The following is a 24,021-nucleotide window of genomic DNA, read 5'->3' as shown; positions in this document are numbered from 1 at the left end:
TTTCATGTTTGTTGTGATTCTGAACACACACTGAGTGAGTTTAGTTTATCGATGACTTAAACAGTATTCCAGCAATATCACGGCGGTGGACTCCAGAAATGAGCTGCACCCATTGTACCCATGTGAGGAACCGAACCCGGGTGTTCGGGGTGGCGTGCGAAGGCTTAAACTACTTGGCTGTTACACCGCCCCTTACGAACAAAGAATGATGATGATGTTTATTATCTTCATATAACAAACATTAGAAAACTACAAGAGATGGAAAGTACACACAGCTATTATATATCAACATGTTTGAGTGGGTGAGTGAGTATGGTTTTACGCCGCTTTTAGCATTTAGATTAGCGTAAAAATTGGTCTTCAGTAACCCGTGCTTGTCGTAAGAGACGACGAATGGGATAGGATGGTCAGACTCGCTGACTTGATTGACACATACCATAATGTCATGGTGTTAAACTACAACCAAACCCCAAAATTGCAGCTGGTGTCAAAATATGTTTTGATCCAGCGGCTGTTTCACCACGAAACGCGTTCTGGTAAGGTTTATAAGTTGGCAGTCACATCCAATCACACGCAAGAGCTCTTCATTGTCGCCTACAATACAATATTGTATAATTGCAGTACTGTTATTGTCACTGCTATTTATTAAATGTTTTTGCGCGCTTATTCCAGAACCTTGATTTCCAATGAAGATAAGTCTTCGTACGATAGACATATAGATATAATCATTGAGTTACATATAACAGAGCTGCTTTTGTGCGAAAATGGGAACAGCTCAAGCCTAATTTACACACAATCTGCATTGATTTACACTTAATAATAATTCAGACCTGTTGTGTAACCCGACATGCCCTACTTTGTATGTTATCATTGTTATCACCGATGTGTCAGTATACTAGAGATAGCAGTTTATGTCGCCTTATCCAACAGGAAAGTTTACTCAGAGACCACCATTACTCAGAAGTCATACCTGGCTCAACTTCCAGAGGAGAGATTGAAGAGTTGCGTCCCTTAGATGAGGCGTCTGTTGCCGCACGTTTGGTCCTTTGCACATCTTGACAGTGTGCGAAAGAGTTTCCAAGTTTGTTGTAGCCAGACATGCTAGCTATGCCTGAAAAATACTATCTCACAAAAGAATTCATGATCCCACAAAATAATTCAGCAGCCCGAAATGTGAATGTGGACACGGGTTTCATCGTGTTGTTGATTTTATTTGGGTTGGTTGATTTTCAAACAGCATTCCGTTAATCCAGATTTTTGTAAAACCTGTTGCAAAATAGTTCACAGGGAAATATTTGCAAGTTATCTATAAGATGTAATACCAGAATATATAGTTTCCTGCAGTATCAATTTAACAAAAACAAATCCTAAAATATGTAGTAAGGCAAGAAGAAACAATATTTAAAATTGATCTGCACTATCATGTATTCCAGCAATATTGCTGCGGGGGACATCAGAAATGGGCTTCGTACATTGTACCCATGTGTAGAAGCAAACTCGGGTCATCGACGTGACGAGCGTCCCGATAAAAAAGGAGCGTTAATTTATCCATAAAATTGCTTTAAGTGTAAGCACTATTGTTATCAATCGTGGTAAGAGAACACTGCACATGCACATGTATATGTATTCGAACGTCATAAAACCTAGTTGTGGCCAGCTATGCATGATAGCGATATCTCCCCATTGGTCAAAACGGGTTCACGCGGGAAGTCCAGGGTTTTAGATCGACCACTAGCATGTATGTTTATATGTTTCTGGAAGGTGTATTTGCATGTCATTGATACATCTTTAATTCCTTTGAACGAAAGTCATAAGGGATCACAACGTTGAAGTGATGCCCACCCTGTGCTGTGCTCCTGTGCTTTAGTGTGGAAGTAAACTGTAGCGCTTGTTTCTTACAAGAAACTTGGTTTACAATATTGCAGATATCATATGGATAAACTATTATACTAACTATTATATATGTATAAACTCTGCTTGTGTATGACTTATATATACAGAATAATCCCGTTATAACGGCTTCGACTTCTTGTTGATTGTCTGAGCGTACTAGCAGTATATCCTTTACCAACTCTAGAGTTCATAACAGAAAGTTAATCTGAATATGCCTTATTGACGTCCGTATTCGTGTTCAATTTTACGAGTACTTCCAGTTACCTTTGGGACGGAAATCTTCACTTTGTAGGAATTCTCATAACTTGATATGAGTAGTGCTGTATCATATCCTGACTGAGCTAAATCGTGTGTCAACTACACACACACAAACACACATACACACATTCACACTCACCCCCTCACACACAGAGAGACAGACAAACTCTCCCCCCCCCCTCCCCTCTCTCTCTCTCTCACACACACACACACTAAACACACATATAATTACACATCACAGAAGAAAATACTCAGTGCAGTTGGGACTAGCCATGGATCCTATAATCCAATCAACGACTATATCATTTGCTTCAAATCACAAAACATCTCAGTCATTTGCTTGCCTCAGCCTTCAAACTGAAATAGTTCAGTCTCAGAAAGCGTAACACCCCGGACACCTGATCAATAGCTGATCGACCATGCACGCAATCATATCGCGGTTAACCGCAGTAACAGCGCACCCAGAGTAAGCTCCCCTTGTTGCCACTGTAAACAGAGAGCCCTATCTTGGCGACGTGGCATTGCAACACGCGGGTTGTGCAATAAAACTGCTGTATTAGCATTCGTGATTTAGCAATCATCTTGTGCGTGGGTAGTTGCTGACGTTACTGTTCCTCTCGGGTATAAAAGCTGGTAGACACTTCACCATCGTCAGTATTGCTATCCCAAACCGAGAGAGATTGTTGTCAGGTTTCTGCCTGGTGACCATCTTGTCCGGGGTGATACTCGACCAACATGTCGCTTACTTCGAAGATGATCAGGTACAGAGACCAACGCTTACTTCGCAATTAGAATGCTTTCAAGCGTTCTAACCAGCACATCGTGACCTCGTCACAAACCCCGGTCTGAGGCATGACACTCCCACAGCGACCGCGCAGTCACCCCCCGGGGTGCTAGGCGGTGGGGGTGGAGTGCCGAGGGCCCCTTCTGTCACAGGACTTGTGGGTAGAGTATTACAATTCTCACCCCATACTTGTCACTGACGGGGCCGTATTTTCAACAAGATGCATTATATTTTACGCGTCACAGCTGGGAAAAACTTACCAGTAAGTATATATATAGAAATAAGGTAGTTCTCTCTTGGGTATCACCTTAAACTTTATTCATACATATATGAGGATGTGTTTCCGTTGATAACAATGTCACATTGCTTAACTTATAGTTGTTATAGATCACAAAGGTTTAAAATGCTGAGAGGGGCAATTCATTTCTTCGCTCTGTCATGGTCACGCCGGGGTCGATTCCCCCACATGGTTACAATGTGTGAAGCCCTTTTCTGGTGTTCCTCCGCCGTGATATTACTGGAATGTTGCCAAAGGCTGGGTGAAAAACTTATTCATACATTGAAATAAATACGTTTTAACCACCGATACCAATTACAATTCATTTCACCGGTGATGTGACAAGGAGTGAGTGGGCTACATTCCAGTATTTCACGGCTTCTCAGCTGACTATTACACACAAGCCTGAAGTGATGAGGTTCAACGGCACTACTTTTGAAAAACCCACAAGTGCAGGTATGGTGCTGTTGTACCCAGCGCAAATGTTTAAACCCACAGCGAACAGACGCTGCACCCACTGACAAATCTGATTAACTGTCAACAAGATCCATACAGGCAAAGGTAATAAAAGACAAACCAAGGGATGCTTTTTAAGGTTCAGGATTGAACATGCAACGCAAAACACAACTTTGCAGATTCTGATACCGTTCGGTATGCACTTAACGAAACAAATCATCAAAAGTTGCCAATTCAACCTATAAAGTTGAAAACAACGCGATAGAAAAAAATCCCGCGAAATCGGAGTTCAAACGATTCACTAAATTTCCCCTTGCGCTGTGGGGGGAAAAGTGGTTACAACAACTGTGCTGCGCTGCGCCCAGAACGCATGCGCAGTGAATAGGTTCGCAGAGCTTAAAACAGTAGGAATGCCCTGAGTATGACGTCGTGAGTAGTATAGTCTGGTTCATAATTATTGAGAATTTTTCTTCTTACTTTGAGCTATCCTAACACCTCAACTGATTCACTGATACTTAAAACTAAGTAATGGTATAAGGGAGGTAACTCATCTTGGCCTACTGAGTATAGTACAATTAGAGTTACCTCCCCTGAATTTGTAGCAGACGTCATTTTCCTCAGCACTGTCAACAATGTCTGCTGAAGATAAAAGAAGGTTGATTTTTGAGTTGTGTAATTAAGGAATTGATGATGTAAATACATTGGCAGAGAGAACAGGAACTCCTCTTTCTACTGTGTATAGGATTAGGAAGAATTTTAAAGAGGGAAAGGATTTTGGGCACCAGAAAGGAGCAGGGAGACCCAGAAAATTGGACTTCTCAGATCGCGTCCGGCTGGGAATTTTAGCGTCTAAAAAGCAAAGGGCAAGCATCTCCAACATCAGGTATGAAATGATAGAAAGGGGATCAACAGTTGTATCAAAATTTACAGTTAGAAGAAATTTGATTGATCTTGGATGGGAGAAAAAGACTGGAATTCCTTCTCCTCTCATGAAACAAGAACATAAAGACAGGCGTGTTCACTGGTGTTTGGCACATGAAAACTTTGACTTGGAAAATGTGATTTTTACTGATGAAAGCTCAATATGGGTATATCCCAATAATGTGAAAATATGGACAAATTCTGCGTCAGCACCGTTGTATCGACGACCTAAATACAGCCCAAAGTTTCATGTATGGGGAGGGATATCCTTATTAGAAACGACCCCGCTGTGTGTGTTTGAGGGAAATCTGACAAGTCAACGCTACACTAACATATTAGATAATTTTCTCCTTCCAAGTGCACATGTGTTTTATGGAAATGACTGGATTTTGCAGCAAGATAATGATCCTAAACACACCGCAAAACATGCCAAGCAGTGGTTTCAGGAGAAAAATGTGACTGCATTACCATTTCCTGCATATAGTCCTGACTTAAATCCCATTGAGAACATTTGGGGGATGATGAAGGAATGTGTGAATCAAAAGGGGTTGACAAAAATTGAAGACATGAAGAGAGAAGTGGTCCGATACTGGGACAGCATAACTCACGAGACACTAACCTCTCTGATAGGAAGTATGCCTACCCGTCTTAGACTGTGCCGTGAAGCTCAAGGAGACTTGATAAAATATTAAATTGTTACCTACACAACATGAAAAGGTCAGTTCACTTTCACAATACATTCAATTTTATCTGATTTGTTCTTGTTTAATAATATGAAATGCTTTAGCAATTCTCAATAATTTTGAACCATACTGTAGTCTAATCTTGGATGTGTACACAAACAAGTAAATAATCTACTCGTTATGTAAAAGGAACTTGTTGATTGTGGTAAGCAGCCTCTGTCACAGAGAAAGCTCAATGTCTGGTTTATTGACACCTACATGTCTGTCTGCCTGTCTGCTAAAGACAATATGCAATACACAGCTTCAATCATTGACCACATTCAATTTAAACTGAACACCTATACGCCATAAACAAAATAACTTGCTTTTTGACTCGTGCACCCGAGTCCTGTCTCTGCCACATTATGTAATTAGGCAGGTGTGATACCTGTACACAGGACATGTTTTTATGTCTGTGAGTTGCAAATAAACTACATCCATTTTTCTCGGATGACTGGATCTGACGGAAACTTGTGCAAACTGGTGTCAGTTTCAAGTCCTGCTTTGTACCTGGACGAATGACAGTCTCCAGCACCTCTACTGAGATGATGTTTTGCTGCATCGAAGGCAAATACACAGAACATGTGTTTACAAAACCTAGTATCTCTAAATACATTCTTTATGGATACCAATTTCATCTAGTGTGTACGATTTTGTCTGACAACGGTATATGAATCCATACTGAAACGACGCATCAAGTACAATAAAAGAAGTTGTTATCCACACAGAATCTTAATTTCTTGTGACTCGCCATACTTAAAAAAACAGCAAATGGACAGGCCAATTGGAAGTTGCCGTTACACTTGAGTGCAGACCCACCCGCTATGACTGTGTTCGGTCTCCCGAGGGCTTCGTTTCGAGGGAAGTAAGCCCAAGTACAAAATATTGCACTTTTGAATAGCGATTGTACGCTTATAACTGTGTTTATTTGTTTTTTCACAAGCATCATTGTATATTATATGTCACGAATAAGTGATAATTATGTTTTAATTATGTTTGATTTTTTAGTTGCCTGTGACTTTTAACAAATCCATTTATTGTAGGCTACAGGGCCATACCATACCAAATGTAGCCATTAAAAAGTAATTACCTCCAAACGAAAACTGCTCATTACAGACTCAAAACCTATGAGCCAAAATGTAATATCATATAGGTCATAATCTCTGAACTAAATCTATGCATTAAAGGTTCACAATATCTAAACTAAATGGAAACATTATAAGATGATAATATCTGAACTAAATCAAGGCATTATAAGATGATAATATCTGAACTAAATCAAGGCATTATAACATCATAACCCTTGAGCTAAATTTAGGGCTAATAGGATCAAGACGTCTATACTAAATCAAGGCATTACAGTATCGTAATCTCTGGATTAAATATAGGAATCATAGGATTATAGCATCAAGGCAGTAAAGCCATATTATTTCTATACAGCCGGCAGAGAGTTGTACACTTGTCCCAGATACGTCAGCTCAGATACATTTGGTTTCAGCAGGTTGACTGCAGATGTGAGATAGTCTGTGTCCGGCTGTCGTGTGATGTACCACGCATACCGGAATATAAAGGGTGCTGCTTCGAGTCGAGGTACTATCTGTTTCATATAATCCAGTTCTTTTTGTACAGACATTGTCTTGGGACAGGAGAACTCCGTCAACCATATTTGTTTACCGTACCGCCTATACAGAGACTCCAGATAGCGCATGTCATTATCCGGGTCACAGTTGTATGTGTGCGCGGCCAAAAAGTCAACCCGGCAACCTTTACAAGCTTTGAAAAACTCATCCAGCCAATCAGTGGGCTCCTTGAAGCAGAGGTGCCAGCCATTACAACGAGCAGGAGCGGGGCTTACGAGCAGCTTTCCCTGTGCGAGTCTTTCGATTTCTGGCCAATGAGAAGCAGCTATTTGAGGAGTGATATTTGATTGGTCGCGTTCATTTGGTTCATTATATCCAAGGATGTAATGAGAAGATTGGGGAACATGCTGTGTATAGTTTGTCTGGAAACTCCACACCATTGGAACAAACTCTCCCGTCGGGCTGCAGCCATCGTGGATGAAATCGATGTAGTTTGTCCTCCAGTTGTACCTGAATGAAACATAATGCAGTAAAAGTGAATCGTACTTATAATTTTTAAGCGTAGGAAGGTAAGAAGGAAATACGAAAAATCTCTTGAGGTCTCACAGGTGGGGTAGTTTCACGGTCAAGCCGTTCGCTCTTTACGAATATTAGATGAATTTAACTTCCTAAGCTGCAGGACGTGAAGCCTGTCAATGATGCCACCATCAACCCTTCATGGATAGTTGAAAGAAAGTACGATTCCATTATAAATCGTCAAAGACGGGCAATAACTCGGACTATCCGCAATAGAGTTTTCATTCAGCACAAATTAGTGGTAAGCTCATGGCTCTGTTCCACGTAACAATCTCAGAAACATGGCGATCAGAAATCCCATTTTTACCATAGACCTCCGAATAACTGACAAGGTTTTGTAGAGGGGACCCTAGACCTCAGTGACTCAGAAAACAATCACGCCAAAGAGGTGGTTCGAGAATCACGATAGAAGAAAGTTCCAGTCAGTCAGGAACAGTGTTCTTGTCAAAGGGTAACATGGATCAGTGTTTAATTATTGACTATAATTATAATGATTAAAATGATGTAACTTGTCCTCGGTGCTATTGCCGGTACGTTGAGCGGAGCAACATCTATTGGAGAGTCGAATATAAGAAAATGTACATAATAACATATTTTTTGTTCTCGATGCATGAATTATCAAGGTACTTTCTCTGACTAAGTAACTCCAAATTGAAACTGTTGAATATGCGTACGACGCCTCAAAGATCATCTCGACTAAAGCCCTAAACAATAGGGTCATGATTACAGATCTACATAGAACGCTATTGTCTTACCACCATGAGGACTCCGTTAAAGAGTATGAGTCGTTACAGAGGAGGACATGGTTGTTGACGCCGTATCCCCTCTTCGTTGTTGCAGCTGACGAAGAAACCAGAAGGAATAACACAACAATAAAGATCCCCATGCTCAGAAGTATGCTAACCAACCCAGCCACCAGCTCGGTCAGCGGGACAGATAAGGCAAGAGTACTAGTGGTAGCTGATATCAACAGAAACGAAAAGCGAAACAATTTGGTTCACCACAAGGTCAAATCTAGGAACGAGAGTGCACTGGCAGACGAAAGTGTTCTTTGGGAACCGTAAAGTTGGCACGGAAAAAATATCTGATTATAATGTCCCCGGAAAAACCGCAAACCACAAGTAACTCATTTGATTAGTATCCTGGGAGTTGGTGTGTCAAAGATGAAACATACACATGTTTGGATGACAACTTCTTGTTTATGTGTTAAGTGACGTTTAGATGTAGTTTCTTAACTTGACAACGAAGTGACTAAGGGAATCGACATCTAAACATCGCTTAATCCAATAAACAAGAAGTTGTCATCCATAAAAGTTGTTTGTCACAAGCAAATCGTGTCTCCGGTGTGACAACTGTATCAATGGTATTGCTATACTGTCACGGCCATTCAGTGTGAGACACCACCGACCTACTTAAAGGAGCTCCTCACTCCTTCACTGGTTCTTTTCCGCGAAGTAACCTTCGGCCTTAGGATCAGCTACACGTCACTGTCACTAGAACTAGAACGCAGCTTGCTAGCCACGCCTTCAATGTGGCTGCCCAGGACTGTGGAAAGCTATCCTTAGTGAAGTCAGATCTGCAAACTCACATTTCCCTCTCTGCCAATCCTTGAAAACATTCTTATTCTCAAAGAACTTTTGACTCCCGTGTTAACTTTGTTCATATTTGTATTTATGTAAAGCGTCGTTGAACAGCTTTTACGTGGATATCAGGTGCGATGGAAATGCATTCTTACCACAGGAAAGAAATGTTGAGGCGCCATGACAAGTTATTGGCAACTATCGACACGGTTTAGCAAAAGATAAACATGAACGACTGATCTATATGTTAAGACTGGGAAACGTTTTCTCAAAAACTGGGTTTTACATACACTCTCAGGAAGAAAATAACTCTTACAGCCAAAAAATGTATAAACTACTCACGAACAGAATGGTTAAAGAAGTGGTCCTATCTTAGACACAACCGAAGCAGGAAGTGAGGCATGTTTGTCTGATTATATGTGAGCGCGATTATATCTACACTAGAGCTTGTTCAGGCCTCATTAGATAGGTCTTCGTTTCTATACGGATTGCAGTATTGACCTCAAAGGCTGAGGTGTGTTGGATAATATTTTATTGTACACTCTATATTTTCTGTTATTGCTCTGTGTTGTGCATATGAATAGCAACAGACAGAAGCAACCACAAACCCTCAATAATCATTCCATATATGTGCAAAAGACAGTCAATATGAATATCGCTGAGACACTGTTTCAGAATCTACGAAGGGTAGTGTGTTATATTACCAGAAACTATTACAAGAGCTGGTCTTCAGCAGAATCGAGTGGTCAATCTAACATGTATCATTTCAACTGCCAATATCGACAGGTGCAATGTTGATCACTTGACTGTTCCATCCAGACTCAAATATTTACAGATCTACAGATCCAATATACGTGCTCTGCGGTGACGAGCGAAATATCACCAGAAACATTCAGATCTTGAAATAGGAATTGCTTCTGCTTGACAAATATTAGATGAGCCAGCACATCGAGCGCGTTTGTGACAAGCAGGCGAGGCAAGTAATGTGGACGAATACACTCGGTTGCTACAGGTAGATTGGCGATTACGCACCTGCAATACATGCTGACCTTGGCGTCAAATCAATACCGCTACTGTTCAACACGTGTCTCGTAGGGCGATTTAGTTCAGCAAAACACCATCACGACACGATTCGAACCAGGAAATTTGACTTTTCAATATTTAGACGAAACAACCTGTTTCCCTCTTGTTTCAAATAAAATGTTCTGGAGGGTGTTCCCATGTATGCAAATCGGGGTCATTTGTCAGGTCGTGGCTCATCTAATACCTGTCAAGCGGTATGTAGCTTTTTTTTACACCTAACTCAGCCACTGAGTGAGTGAGTGAGTTTAGTGCTTCATTACTGTTCGGAACATTTTATGCCATACCAAAGAAAGGCTTATATATATAAGACATATATATATATATATATATATATATATACCATGAATGTACCAAATGCATCTGCGCGTGCCAAACCCTACCACCCAACTTCATCATTAGACCTAGGATACAAACGCGTATGTGTATTCTCTAAGCAAAGAGGCTGTCGAGTAGCCTGGTGCTTAAAGCGTTCTCTCGTCAGGCCGAAGGCCCCTGTTCGATTCCCCACACGTGTACAATGTTTGTAGCCCATTTCTGGTGTCCACGTCGTGATATTTCAGCAACATTCCTAAAATCGGCGTAAAAGCGTACTCAATCAGTCAGTCTTTCTGAAAACAAAAAAGTGAAGGATTCTTAAAGGATGTGTTAGCAGATTCGTGAACTGAACACAACTGCTAGCTTGTTTCGCGTTTTCGACACGTTGTCAGACGCCGCTACTTTTGGGTAATACTTTTTCCGTTTAGTCGAATGAACATAGTTAAGACTGAATGTAAATCCACTGAAGATAGTAGTACGACATAGTTGGGATTGCACACATGGCACTGCTTCAAGCACAGACTTCTTTTGATTATGGAAAGGGCTCTGTTGTTTTTCTTCACCCTATGTAGAGATGCCTCTTCAAGTTTAAACAGTTTATCCAGTATTGTATGTATTCCGCTTGGCATTCTGACCCGATTCTTGTATTGGCCACTCTGAAACGTTAGTAGTCCAACCAGTACTCTTCGTTTCTGGATTTGCTTCAAAGGATCACCGCCGACAGTGTTTACCCCCCATAACATTCCTTCTTTCAGCGATAATGTAACCTCGACGTGATATTTTGATCTCTGGCAAGATCTTTCACGAACTTGTTGTTTTTTGTGTCACATGCCTATACATTAGTCTGGTGTCTTGTAATGTTACTGTAATTGAGGTGTCAAAACGATTGCACTGTCTTGTACAAACATCCGTACTCAACCAAGAATCCACATATTTATGGGAGTCCGTGAGTGAGTGAGTGAGTGGGTCATGAGTAGAGGTTCTGGTGGAATGACCATATTGTTTTACTGCCACTCTTAGAAACCTTAAATCTTCTCTGGAGATAGGAGAGTTTTGCAACAGAGTATGCCTGTCAGAGCTTCAGTTTTGACAAATCACGACGGGTTGGCATGCCAGAGGTCTGCCTTTGTCAGAGCAGAGCTCCACTGTGAGACATACCCGAACAAGAATGTGGTTGCCCAATGGTTTGCCCTTCACGCCAATCACTTGATAGATATCCTCTCTTTTTCTAAAGTCTCACTCATCAATGTTCCAGTTGTATTACAAGCGTCTGTTAAAAAAATGGATCTAACCTGATGTTAATTACAGCATAACAGTCAGAAAGGAACGAAGTCAGTCACCCGATCCCCCGACCACCCGATCTCGCGACCACCCGATCAGTCATACTCGGTTAAATAAGAAGTAAGTCAAAACAGATAACGCATCAATAAGTCTTACATACGTTCACAGGTCGTTTACAAATTCATTTTATCACGCTGAGGTGCAATTTGCCTTTAACTCAAGACTGCCGAGGCCCATGCGGGGCTGACCTATTTTGCACTGACAAGAAGTCGCTGGGTCAGGTTGATACACCTCGCCCATCTTGATGATGACGTCACCGTGCCTGCAGTTCAGGCCTGAAAGACAAAACATGGTGAGCACGTTACGCTAGTAACACGACATTTGTATATATGCTCAAGCAAACAGTATTTTAAGTACAGTAGATATAGTGATGTAGTTTGGTGCGTTGTTGCACCAAATCTACCCAAACAATATTCCTCAGCGCCAACCATTGTTCATAGGGCAAGGAAGACTACGTATGTAGCTCACATTTAATTGTACAAGACAGAAAGACTCACCTGCCCGAAGAACCAGACTGTTAAGAAGGAGTAACATTCACCTCACGAAGGGCCAGATTCATAAAATATCCGGATAATATCTTCCTTACATGCTTGGACTATTGAACTGTTACACATCTCCCATCTAACATTACAAGATATAAGATGACCAGAAATTTTGCGGAGATCATTTTACCACGGACACTCGGCGTAGTCTAGAATAGCCAATAGTGAAATATGTAGTGAAATATACTAGTGAAACGAGCATGAATATATTTTATAGATAAAAAATGTTCATAAGAGAAAAATGTATAACATATTCAAAAGGGGCCCTGAAACTTTCTTCGTTTCCAGAAACTGAACCTTTGGGAATCAAGACTTGGCACTTATTCTGCATTTGCTTGGTTTTTTCCTTCATATATTTGTTTCAGGGTCTGTTCAATAACAGACTAAGCCTAAGTCTGTTTCGTTTTAAAAATACTGGAGCATTGTTGCCATGAGTTGAGTATTATAATCTCTGTATTTACTGATGCATAAGCTTCGAGTTTATATTGTCTTAATGTGTAGACTTAGTTAATCTGAGAATATAGTTGTACATCACATCTCGTTGTGTGTTGCTACACATCGGGTTCTTTTTCTTCCCGGTTAGCTTTTGATTTTAATTTTTAGCTTTGGAATCAACGTGTAACATGTTACTGACATCTCGACTTACATGGCTGACACGTGATAGTTTACATCTAGGGTTAAATCTCTGCTTACATTTGCCTTTTTACATGTTTTCTTATAACACCGCTTACATTGGTGCTTACATGACCACTTACATGGGTGCTTACATGACCACTTACATGATTACATGAACGATTACATGGCTGCTGATATCTCCGTTTGATTGGTTGCTTACATAATTGCTCACATCACTGCTTACGTCATTGCTTACGTCATTGCTTACATTTCACCATTTGAAAGAAGTTGCACAGCGCATCATTCCATAACTGTCACTTTACATGATTATTTAAATCACTACATTCTCATATTGCTGTTTATGCCATGATTGCTAAGCATTCCTGTAGGCGTAAGTTGTTTATATGCTGAAGTTAACAAACCATTTGGGCAAGTTGGACAGCACTGGTCTGGTGTTTTCACAGCGTCCACGCACATAGCAACTGCACAGTCAACGAGCAAGCAGGTAGCTGGGCCGGAAGTTCCACAGAAGCACTTCTCACATGGTGTTGGACTGAAATGATCGCCCACCAAGTAAAATTTACCACGGTGTAGGCATCCGGCGGGCATGGTAGTGTGGATGTATGGATAAGCGGTGTTGATAGCCACCAGGCAACTCAGCAGGCAGAGCAGGATACGGATCATTGTTCTCCTTGGGCAGCAGACAGGTGAAAATGGTCGACTGTCAGAAAGGCAGTTTCGGTGTGACATTCAATATCTGGATTTCGATTTATAACCAATGGTTTGATGGCCACGTGGTCCGTAGGATGTGTCAGTTGTTTTCTTATCAGGTTGATAATGGCACTCGTGTAGGAAGAAGATAAGTGTGGATGAATAATATGTTTCAAAGACTGGCATTCCAGAGTTATATTATCTGAATGTTTCCAAATGTTATATTAACCGAGTATGTACCTCTCATAATACCATAAAATCGATGCCTCAGCCTTAATAGAACCCAAAACCATAGTTCCGCGCAACCTTTCATGATAATTCCGCATGTATGGGGCACAGACTCTGTACTTTCCCTTGATCCCCAATATGGCAATACCCGGATGTACATGTTCATACATGTCAGTGAGTGTACTGTGCATCTCTATGACGCGTGTTTGATGCATCAGCATAAGACGTTTTGTGCATGACTTTTAAATATGACTTCATCCGCTTCGAATGAATATTGTCTCACCTATGTGTTAAAATACAGACAATGTGATATTTAGGGTCTCAGGAAAGTTCCAATGATAAAGGAGTTGATTATAGTTATCGACAACGTGGTTTACATCAGAAACAGACTGTATAACACAACTGTATATGGACAGGTTGTGCATGCTCTGAGTACGCATACCTATAAATGATTGTCCTGTGCATCTCTATAGCAGTGTGTTCGATGCATCAGCATAAACTGTTCAGTGCATGACATTTACTAGTTCTTCATCGACGTTTGTGGCATTTTGAAACTCTGATATGTATACAGTTTTTCACCTTGTAGGCCGGGTTAGAATAGGTCTTCAGCAACCCATGCTTGCCATAAAAGGCAACCATGCTTGTTGTAAGAGGCGACTAACGGGATCGGGTGGTCAGGCTCGATGACTTGGTTGACACGTCATCGGTTCCCAGTTGCACAGATCGATGCTCATGTTGTTGACCACTGTATTCTTTGGTCCAGACTCGATTATTTACAGACCGCCGCCATATAGCTGGAATATTGCTGAGTGCGGCGTAAAACTCTACTCACTCACTGAATTTACCTTGTGAATATATAGATGGACAAAGAATTTGTTTCAGACACCGCTGGCGAAGTTGTTCCTGTCACGTATAGTATTCCCAGAAATTATTGAGAATCATGTTGCGTCATGTAACTCATTACGTTTATTAATTTCTGGCGTTTTACTTACATAAACATGTTAAAACATCATCCTTTTACAGTCTCAGTCTTGTTTTAGTATTTTGTTAGACCTCCTCGCTCAGCAATGCATGCCTGAATACGCCTAGGCACACTACCCATCAAAGTTTGTAGGTAATCGTGTGACAGGGTATCCCAATATTGGACCACCTCGGCCTTCATATCTTCAATATTTCTCAGTCCCTTTTTGGTTTATTCTGTCCTTCATGACTCCCCACACATTCTCAATTGGGTTTAGGTCTGGGCTGTAACTGGGCCAGTCTAAAACTTGAACATTTTCGCCCGACAACCACTGTTTTGTGTAGCGCGCAGTGTGTTTTGGGTCATTATCATGCTGGAAAATCCAATCATCTTCATACAATGTTTGTGCTGTCGGAAGAAGGTGACCATTTAGAATGTCAACGTATCTTTCTTTTGTCAAGTTTCCCGTGAAAACACACAATGGCGTCACTCCGCGAGCCGATATGCCACCCAACATGTGAAACTTCGGGCTATGTTTTGGTTGCTGGTAGACAGGTTTGACAGTATCTTTGGTCCAAATTGTCTTACAATTAGGGAAAAGCCAAACAGAACTTTCATCCGAAAAGAAAACATTATCCCAATCTTGATTTTCATGAGCCCAACACCAGTTTAAACGTTTTTCCTTTTGTGCATCTTTCATCAACGGCGAGGGAATTCCACGTTTTTTTACCCAATTAAGTCTCTGTAATTCCTGCCTAACTGTTTCATTGCATACCTGAGGACTTCCTCTGCTAATCATTTCATTTCTGATGTTCTCAACACTTTTCAAGTTGCCCCTACTCACAATCTGCCCACGTCTTCGGCGATCCACAACACCGAATTTCCTAGGCCGACCTGCCCCTGCTTTGTGCTCTATCCCGGTTCCTGTTTGAATATTCTTCAAAGTTCTGTATACTGTAGACAGAGGAATACCATGTCTACAAGCTAACACTTTAGCATCAGCCTCACCCCTTTCAAAATCATCTAGAATGAGCTTTCTTTTCTCTCTTGCTGTAAATTCTGCCATGTCAACACAGGAAGCCGTCTGCTCAGACAAGGGAGATAACTCTTGACGAAATGAGCTGCCTTCAAGAGTTGTCTCCCTTATTTAGTATGCTTAGTGCATAGTGAAAGCCCTTTTTCCAATCTTAGCATCATTAGAAAAAAAACAAAGATTTTCTCAATAATTTCTGGGAACACTGTATCACTGCTGATCGGCATGCCAATAGTCTTCAGTATTGCTGTCACAAACCTAGAGGGAGATATTCTTGTCAAGGTTCCACCCACCTGCTAGTCATTTTGTCCGGCTAACACTGAACTAACTGCATGTCTCCTAACTGATGATCAGATTCAAATACAAATGTTCACTTCGCCATTAGAATGTTTCTGTGCTGGCAATCGTTTCATCATTTCAAGTTTCAAATGTACATGTTCAAGTTCATTTGTTCACGAAGCCACTGAAATGTTGATGTTTCTGGAGCGAGAGCAAATTGTATCTCCATGCAACGTAGTGGATGCTTAGATATTTCGGAATGGGCAGGTTGTTTCATTTCAGTTAACCGCTGATGTGACAAAGTGTGAGTTAAACTGTATTTCGGCACTTCACGGCTTGATATCCCGTTCGCTTTATACGAATATTTCAATTTACCACGGTGCAAGGAGTGAAGCTCATAATCATAACACCCTTCAAGAATAGTTAGTAGTACGGTTTTATTATTAAACTACAGCGAAAGAGAATAACTGGTATTATCCGCCAAAGAGTTTCCATTGGGTAGTAGGTAGGCCAAGATCCCTGTTCCACATAGCAACCTCATTGATAAAACAATCAGACCTTTATCAAAGACTTCTGACAGACTTCAAAGATTTTGGAGAACGGCACCCACGAAAATAATACGCCATACAATAGCTGGAGAGTCGTATGACTATAAACTGAGCGAGGTGTTTGGGTCCACAAAACGTAAAGGGGTAAAACTCCAGTTTTAAACTATTAAATCCGCTGTATAGAACAAAATTAGGTGGTTGATCACATGCTGTATACTTAGTGGATATGCGTATACCAAACTGCGTCGTATAACGAGGTTAATTTTGTCGTGGCCATGTACTGTATAGTTAAGTCGATGTTCTATAACTATGTATTTTTCATAACGTGTCTGACACCTACATCTTTGATGGCACAAACTGCAGTCCTTCATGTAGCAATCTAATTTGATTTCGTGTAAGTCCGATAGGTTGGGCAGCTTTATATTTTGATAGTATTGAGGACTTGTCCAACCTTTTTAACAACAATCACATGTAGGCCTGAGCTTTTCATTATGATGGTAGCTTCGCCCCTGGCAGTTAATCTTTGGTAATAAACAATACTACACAGAAATTATAGTTTTAATTAGCACTCAAAATATTATAGCTAACGAGACGAAATAGGTGTCCATCGTTCACACTACTAAGTCCGTCTCACTCCAAGAACCGCATATTTTGTCCTCGGCCAACCCTATCGACGATTTAAAAGCTCCAATCAATGCAAGTGTACATCTATATTTTTATACCTTACAAGAGCACTATCGCCAGCATCACTTACCACACCTGTCTTCTACCTACACAAATGCCATTATCATTCTGATAGCAAAAGAAGTGACACATCCTACGCGTCACGTGATCATCAAGCCATTGGTTATAAATCGAAATCCAGATACTGAATATCACACCGAAACTGCCATTCTGACAGTCGACCATGTTTTCACGTGTCTGCTGCCCAAGGGGTACGATGATCTGTATCCTGATCTTCCTGGTTACTGCCCCCTAAAGATATAACGTTACACACATGGATCATTATTATATAGTCACCCACACATGAAAGTGAAGACTCAGCAATTAAGTAAAAACTTAGGTGAATGAGTTTGTTTGGTTTGACACCACTTTCAGCAATATTCCAGCAAAATCACGACGGGGGACACCAGAAATGGACACATTTTGCCCATGTGTGAAATCGAACCCGGGTCTTCAGCGGGACGAGCGAACCACTAGGCTATATCACCGCCCCAGTAAACACTTAAGTAAGCAGAGTTCTGTTCAGTAGTGTATGTATGTATGTCGTGAATGTTAATCTGCTACACACACACACACACACACACACACACACACACACACATCCACACATAAATAATAACATCATACCTTACGATACCGTTTAGTTAAGCAACTGTATGTTTACGACGCTCGTGCCTAAATGCCGGTATTGTTCGCGCAGAATCTAATATTTTTATCAGTTCATTGTATGCAGTAGGGATGAGTTATCCCCGATCTCTGTTGATTGAGGGCTTGTGTCTCCTGATTTGAACTGCTTCTGCCAGTTTTCTTTGGGTGAAGTCCTTGTAGTTTTTGGATAATATCTCTATATTGTCCCAAATTATGTTGTGATTGGGACATTTGATGATGTGGTCGGATATAGCAGATTTCCGATCTGATTTGGTTGAAGATGAAGATGAAGTGTTCTTTGATTCTGATGTTTACGGGCCGGGAGGTTTCACCTACATATGCCTCGCCACAGTCGCAGTTGATTTTGTAGACGACACCTTTCGGTAGCTGATGTTGTTTAGAGGTGTTCCTGCCATTCGCTTTGAGCAGGGTTTTCAGCGATGTAGAGCTGGTAAAGTAGGTTTCAATGCCTGCTTGTTGCTTTAGGAGACGGCTGATGTGGTAGGAGGTTTTTCCAATGAAGGGCAAAGCGGTGCGGATAGGTGCTGGTTCAGGTTTGTTGGTGGTCTCTTTCCTTGTTGGGTGGAGCGATGTTATAAGCAATTAGACAGAAAAATGTAAGCCAAGCCAAGACGTAAACATTTATATGTCAGCAATGTTAGCAGAGATGTCATTAAAGTTACGTAATGACATGTCAAGCTGAAACGAAACGTTAATGTCTGTAAAATAACCAACCCACAACAACCAGATCTTATGTACAACTGAATTCAAAGATTCACGAAGTTAATTTTTGTCTAGCACAAAAGCGTTCAGCAAAACGGGAACACAAACAAACCCATTGTATGTGATCCTGGCAACAATAACGTTCTACAAAAACTATTATTCCGACATAAGCGAAACTAACATACTGCCATTATAGATCCTTGCCCTTTGGACCATGCTTGCCACAAAAGTAAGTGGAGACAAACGGGATCAGGAGGTCAGACTCTCTGACTTGATGTACACGTGATCGGATCCCAAATGCGCAGATAGATGCTCATGCTGTTGATCACAGGTTTGTCTGGTCCAGACTCGATGTTTCGCAATAATCGAACAGGCTCTTAGATTGTATGGGCAGCAATACAACTATTTTATCATAGATACTGAAACCAGCTTATCGCGTTTCGATCGCTATTCGGGGCAAAGCAATATACAAACGGGCTATAGATCGCCAACAATTGAAGGAAGATCACCATACTAGGCACCATTGGAATTTACAGTACTTTCCTTGCCGGTGTGGACCAAAGCTGGATTTATATCATTCCAGTGGTTACTGGCGATGATTCAGAAAATTAGCCAAACATTAAAAGCACATATATTCTACGATTCGATGACGGTGGATGACGAATGCTTTGAATGAAAAGGGACATGCGTATCTGAGAAAAAAACTGCTACTTTAACATCCCTTGAAGGTGCAGCTACTATCAAACGAAGTTATTTACTCATTCTAAAAGGGGCGGTGGATTGGGTGAGTGAGTGAGTGAGTTTAGTTTTACGCCACACCTAGCAATATTCCAGTTATATGGCGGCGGTCTGTAAGTAATCGAGTCTGGACCAGACAATCCAGTGATCAACAACATGGGCATCGATCTGCGCAATTGGGAATCGATCACGTGTCTAAGTCTAAGTCATCGAGTCTGACCACCCGATCCCGTTAGTCGCCTCATACGACAAGCATAGTCGCCTTTTATGGCAAGCATGGGTTGCTGAAGATCTTTTCTACGCCGGGACCATCAGGTCCTAGGGCGGTGGTGTAGCACAGAGGTTAAAGCGTTCACTCGTCAAGCTGAGGACCCGGTTTCTGTTCCGCACATCGGTGAAATATGTGAAGTCTTTTCTAGTGTCTACAGTTGTGATATTGCTGAACTATTGCTAAAAGCGGCGTAAAACTAAAGTCACTCACTCACTCATTTACACAAGTTAACAATCACAAACTACTTGCATCACATATTATCCACATTTATTGATTATTTTAAGTTATGATTTAAATGATAAACTTCCTTAAAATATCCTTTGAAAATAAAATTGTGAAATTGTTTATCACTCAAGATAGACAATCCAGAACAGACAAACATCACCACGACTCTATTAATACAAGGGACACATACGAAGGATCCTCAATTTCGATGAATATTTCATCTATTTGTATAAATCTGCTAGGGGCATCAGGGACGGTGGAGTGGCTTTGCGGTTAAAGCGTTTGCTCGTCACGCTGAGGACCGGGTTTCGATTCCCCACATGGGTACAATGTAACGGTGTCCCAAGCCATGATATTCAGGATTATTGCTAAACGCGGCCTAATGCCATACTCACTCACTCACTTTGGCCAATACGACATCGTCACACGCTGGCCTATCAAAAAACCTGTCAGAAAACCAAGTAGGTGTTAAGGATAATTCATTTAGTTTTACGTCCTTTATTGATGACCGGCTTGAAATCGGTGTATTGTATCAAAAATGGTGTCACAATCCACTGGCTAGTTCTGCGAGGTGCATCACCCTGATCCGATGACCTACTGTCATGCAACAACCATCCTTTCAGCCTGGAAGTCGGGATCCTTGGCTTGAAGCAGAATGTGGGCGGTGTGAATATAAATACATAAGTATCGCTCTGTCAAAGTATTTAGGAATGACTGATGAGTTGCAGTAATTATTTAGCCACATATGGCGGACCAGATGGGCCGACTCGGTGATAGACTTCATGCTTTCGAGTGAGTGAGTTAATTTTCAGTTATGTTGTGACTACAATGCCTGCATATTTCTGATGCGTGGATCGCTGTTGGTCAGTTAAGGTCAGGTCTGTTTCTGGTCTGGACTGGTCGTTTCTGGTCTGGTCAAGTCTGATCCCGGTCACAGACCACAGGTGTGGAACAGGAATAATGATGAGTTTCCCGCAGGAGCAGACAATATAGCAGTACGAATGGAATCATGAGGAATATAACAAGGAGGTCAGTTCATCTAACAGATACCTTCTATTTAATCATCGATGTAGTTCGGTTCTAAGATAGTGAAATGAAGGTAACTACTCGGTGCCAGTGACGCCAGCTGCCTTATGCACACACACTGCTTCGTGTCCATGGGGGCCGAAGAGATACGAGAAGTCAGTAGAGCAGCTGCACACAGTGTTGGAGTCAGGATGGTACTTATCCCCGGACCTAATGACCACGTCCTTATATTTACAGTTGTTCCCTGAAGAAAAAAAAATAAATGAAAAGATGAAGTCAGTAGCACAAAGCACATCCTCGATATCTGAAGGCCATTCGTTCCGACAAATCTCAACAATACCCTGGATGCATCCATGGTAATTTTATTACCTCCCTTGCCTGGCTCCGGTTCTGACAGTAGCCAATCAACTGAGCTGCCGTTACAACCGAGCTTGTCAGTGTCATCAAAGATAGCGGTCGCAGTCGCGAAGGTTTGTTCGCAGTTGGACTCAGGTTTTGGCGGAAATCATCCACACAGGTCTAAACTTCTACCTCCTTCTACCTCTTTCAGATTACCTCTGCATTATTTGTGTTGCCAATTTTAATCGGTTAGACAATTTAAGAAGCGAAAGTGAGTTGTGACTGATACGGCTGATCTATCTGATATCGGCATCAAGAAAAACTCACTCGTTCGCTTACAATGAAGGTACGAATCCTACGTGTGTCATTTGTGTCGTAAAATGATCGTTTAAATTTCCTCTTCAGAAACTGCTGCAGAAACTGCTCGATACGAAAGTGAACCTTATTTCATTGTGTGATGAAAATTGCGTCACACATACTGACCATAACGTTTCACATGTACTGAACATACTTACTGAACATCGGCACGTAAAGTTTATTCAACAACGGCTTGTTACACGTGCTGAACGATGCACGTCATACGGAATCAACAACGGCACAAGTTGAAAACTGACGTGTCACGCGTAGTACATAATGTCACGTCTATTGTACTAAACAACAACATGTCACACGTGTTAAACAATGACACGTCAAATCTACACCACAATGACTCGTCGCACAGACTGAACAATGACGCGTCAAACATACTGGACAATGACACGTTGTACATACTGAACAATGACTCGTCGCAAGTACTGATCAACGGCACGACATACGTACCGATCAACGGCACGACATACGTACCGATCAACGGCACGACATACGTACCGATCAACGGCACGACATACGTACTGAACATCGGCACGTCACACACACGGGACAAGGACACGTCAGACGTGTTGATAAATGGTTCCTTGTACATACTGAACAATGGCAAAAATCACGTGCTGAACAATGACACGTCACTCACCATCTGGACACGTCTGACAGCACTGATTTGGTTTCCGCACTGGGTTGACGCACATTGGAGGAGCACAGTCAATGATCATGCACATCATCTTGCCATTGCTGCACGTGCAAGGGGAGCATGGGTTCTTATTTACTTGTTCCCCTTCCTTGTAGGTGACCCCATTGACTTCACAGCCATTCTCATGGCTGATCACCGCACCCTCTATCATCAAGGGAAGGAGTGCCAAAAGCAGGCTGCAGACAGTTAACCTAATCGCCATCATACAGGCAGCCCAAAGTGAACGTGCCTTCGTCAGCTTAGACTGACAGCTGTGTGTGGGAAGAAATTTCAAATCTATTATCAGGAATGGGTCATGTGACTAGACTCCATGATTTTTGCTAGCATGTGTTGTATGATAAAATAATCACAAGAAAACTTTAGCTTCCGGAGTGAAAACCCAAACAAGGCAAATAGTTATCTTTGGAAACTATATCTCTACGTTCATTGCTGAAAACTATTTTGTTTGAAATTTTGTTACTAGGGAGATGAGCAAAGAGAGGAACAGCCCGGTGTCCGAGGAGCACGTGCACAAGTGTCGACAAAGTAGTATAGAATTATTTATCCCTGTTGTGCTATCTTCTTCTTTTCTCGCACACCTGTCCGTTCCTCACTTTGTACTCCTTCTCCGTAACAGTGAACTGCGTGAATACTTTAATGGAAAGTTTGTTAAACAGCTGTTGTAGTTGCGCGACAGAGTTGGTCTGATGTTCTAATTCTGATCAGCGTTTCATTGCGTAATATTTGCTTGTTATTTATTTTATGAGTTTGACTGCAATTCATCGGACAGATTTTGAGCCAAACGAACTATAGGTGATGACCGCGTGTTATTAGGTCGATGTTTTCTTTCTTCTAACGGCACAGATCTGGAAACATAGCTTTCAAAAGGAACACAACCTCATTACATTCTTTAATTCAGGTCTGAGGCAATGGGAATTTACCATATCATTCAAGACTTGAAATAAGACTATATTTAAAATATTTTGAAGAGTTTGGGACTAACGTTTCACCAGATTCCTTTTATCTGTTCATGAAAAGGTCATCAAATTAATTAGCAGATAGATCTATAGATAAGAAACTACTATACAAAGTTAACGTCTCAATATACCTGGTCACTTGCTGCAATGATCGGAACACTCGTGTCGTCTGCTATAATCCTGGCGCTCGTCGTCTGCTCCTACATGGCATCACTTCCGGCGGTTGCAGCTGCAGGTGACGAATGCGTGTATCAAAACAAGACCTACCAGACTGGTGAAAGGACCGGAAGTGTGTACATGCCGTGCACGTGCATGCAGGGTGGCCGGATGTCCTGTCTGGCTATAGACTGTTTCTTCCCTTCTTTCTCCTATTCGGAAACCGGGGATGTGCTGTCAGATCTGTCTATATATCTGGGCCCACTTGCACAAAGCGATCTTAGCGCTACAATGATTGTAACCCCCATTCTCCAGCATAGGCTTAAGATAGTTGTAGCACTAAAATCGCTTTGTGCAAGTAGGCCCTGTTTATATATGATATTCTGCTTCGTTTTCTATCATATTCTATAGATTTAAAGCTGTGATTATAATTACCGATAAGCACAA

The 24,021-nt window shown here is 41.5% G+C and overlaps 1 protein-coding gene across 1 annotated transcript; it reads right to left on the bottom strand.

Moving 5' to 3' along the window:
- Positions 1–6,743: 6,743 nt before the first annotated feature.
- LOC137255468 (uncharacterized) lies at positions 6,744–22,664 on the bottom strand. Its single transcript, XM_067792904.1, has 4 exons — positions 22,406–22,664; positions 11,990–12,061; positions 8,223–8,307; positions 6,744–7,401 (listed from the first exon to the last, which is right to left on the bottom strand). The coding sequence occupies exons 1-4, from the start codon at positions 22,662–22,664 to the stop codon at positions 6,744–6,746; spliced, it is 1,074 nt and encodes a 357-aa protein (XP_067649005.1).
- Between the last annotated feature and the right edge of the window lie 1,357 nt (positions 22,665–24,021).

This window comes from Haliotis asinina, chromosome 11 (genome assembly GCF_037392515.1).
Source record: "Haliotis asinina isolate JCU_RB_2024 chromosome 11, JCU_Hal_asi_v2, whole genome shotgun sequence".
Lineage (NCBI taxonomy): Eukaryota > Metazoa > Mollusca > Gastropoda > Lepetellida > Haliotidae > Haliotis > Haliotis asinina.
This window is presented reverse-complemented; position numbering and strand designations above follow the sequence as displayed.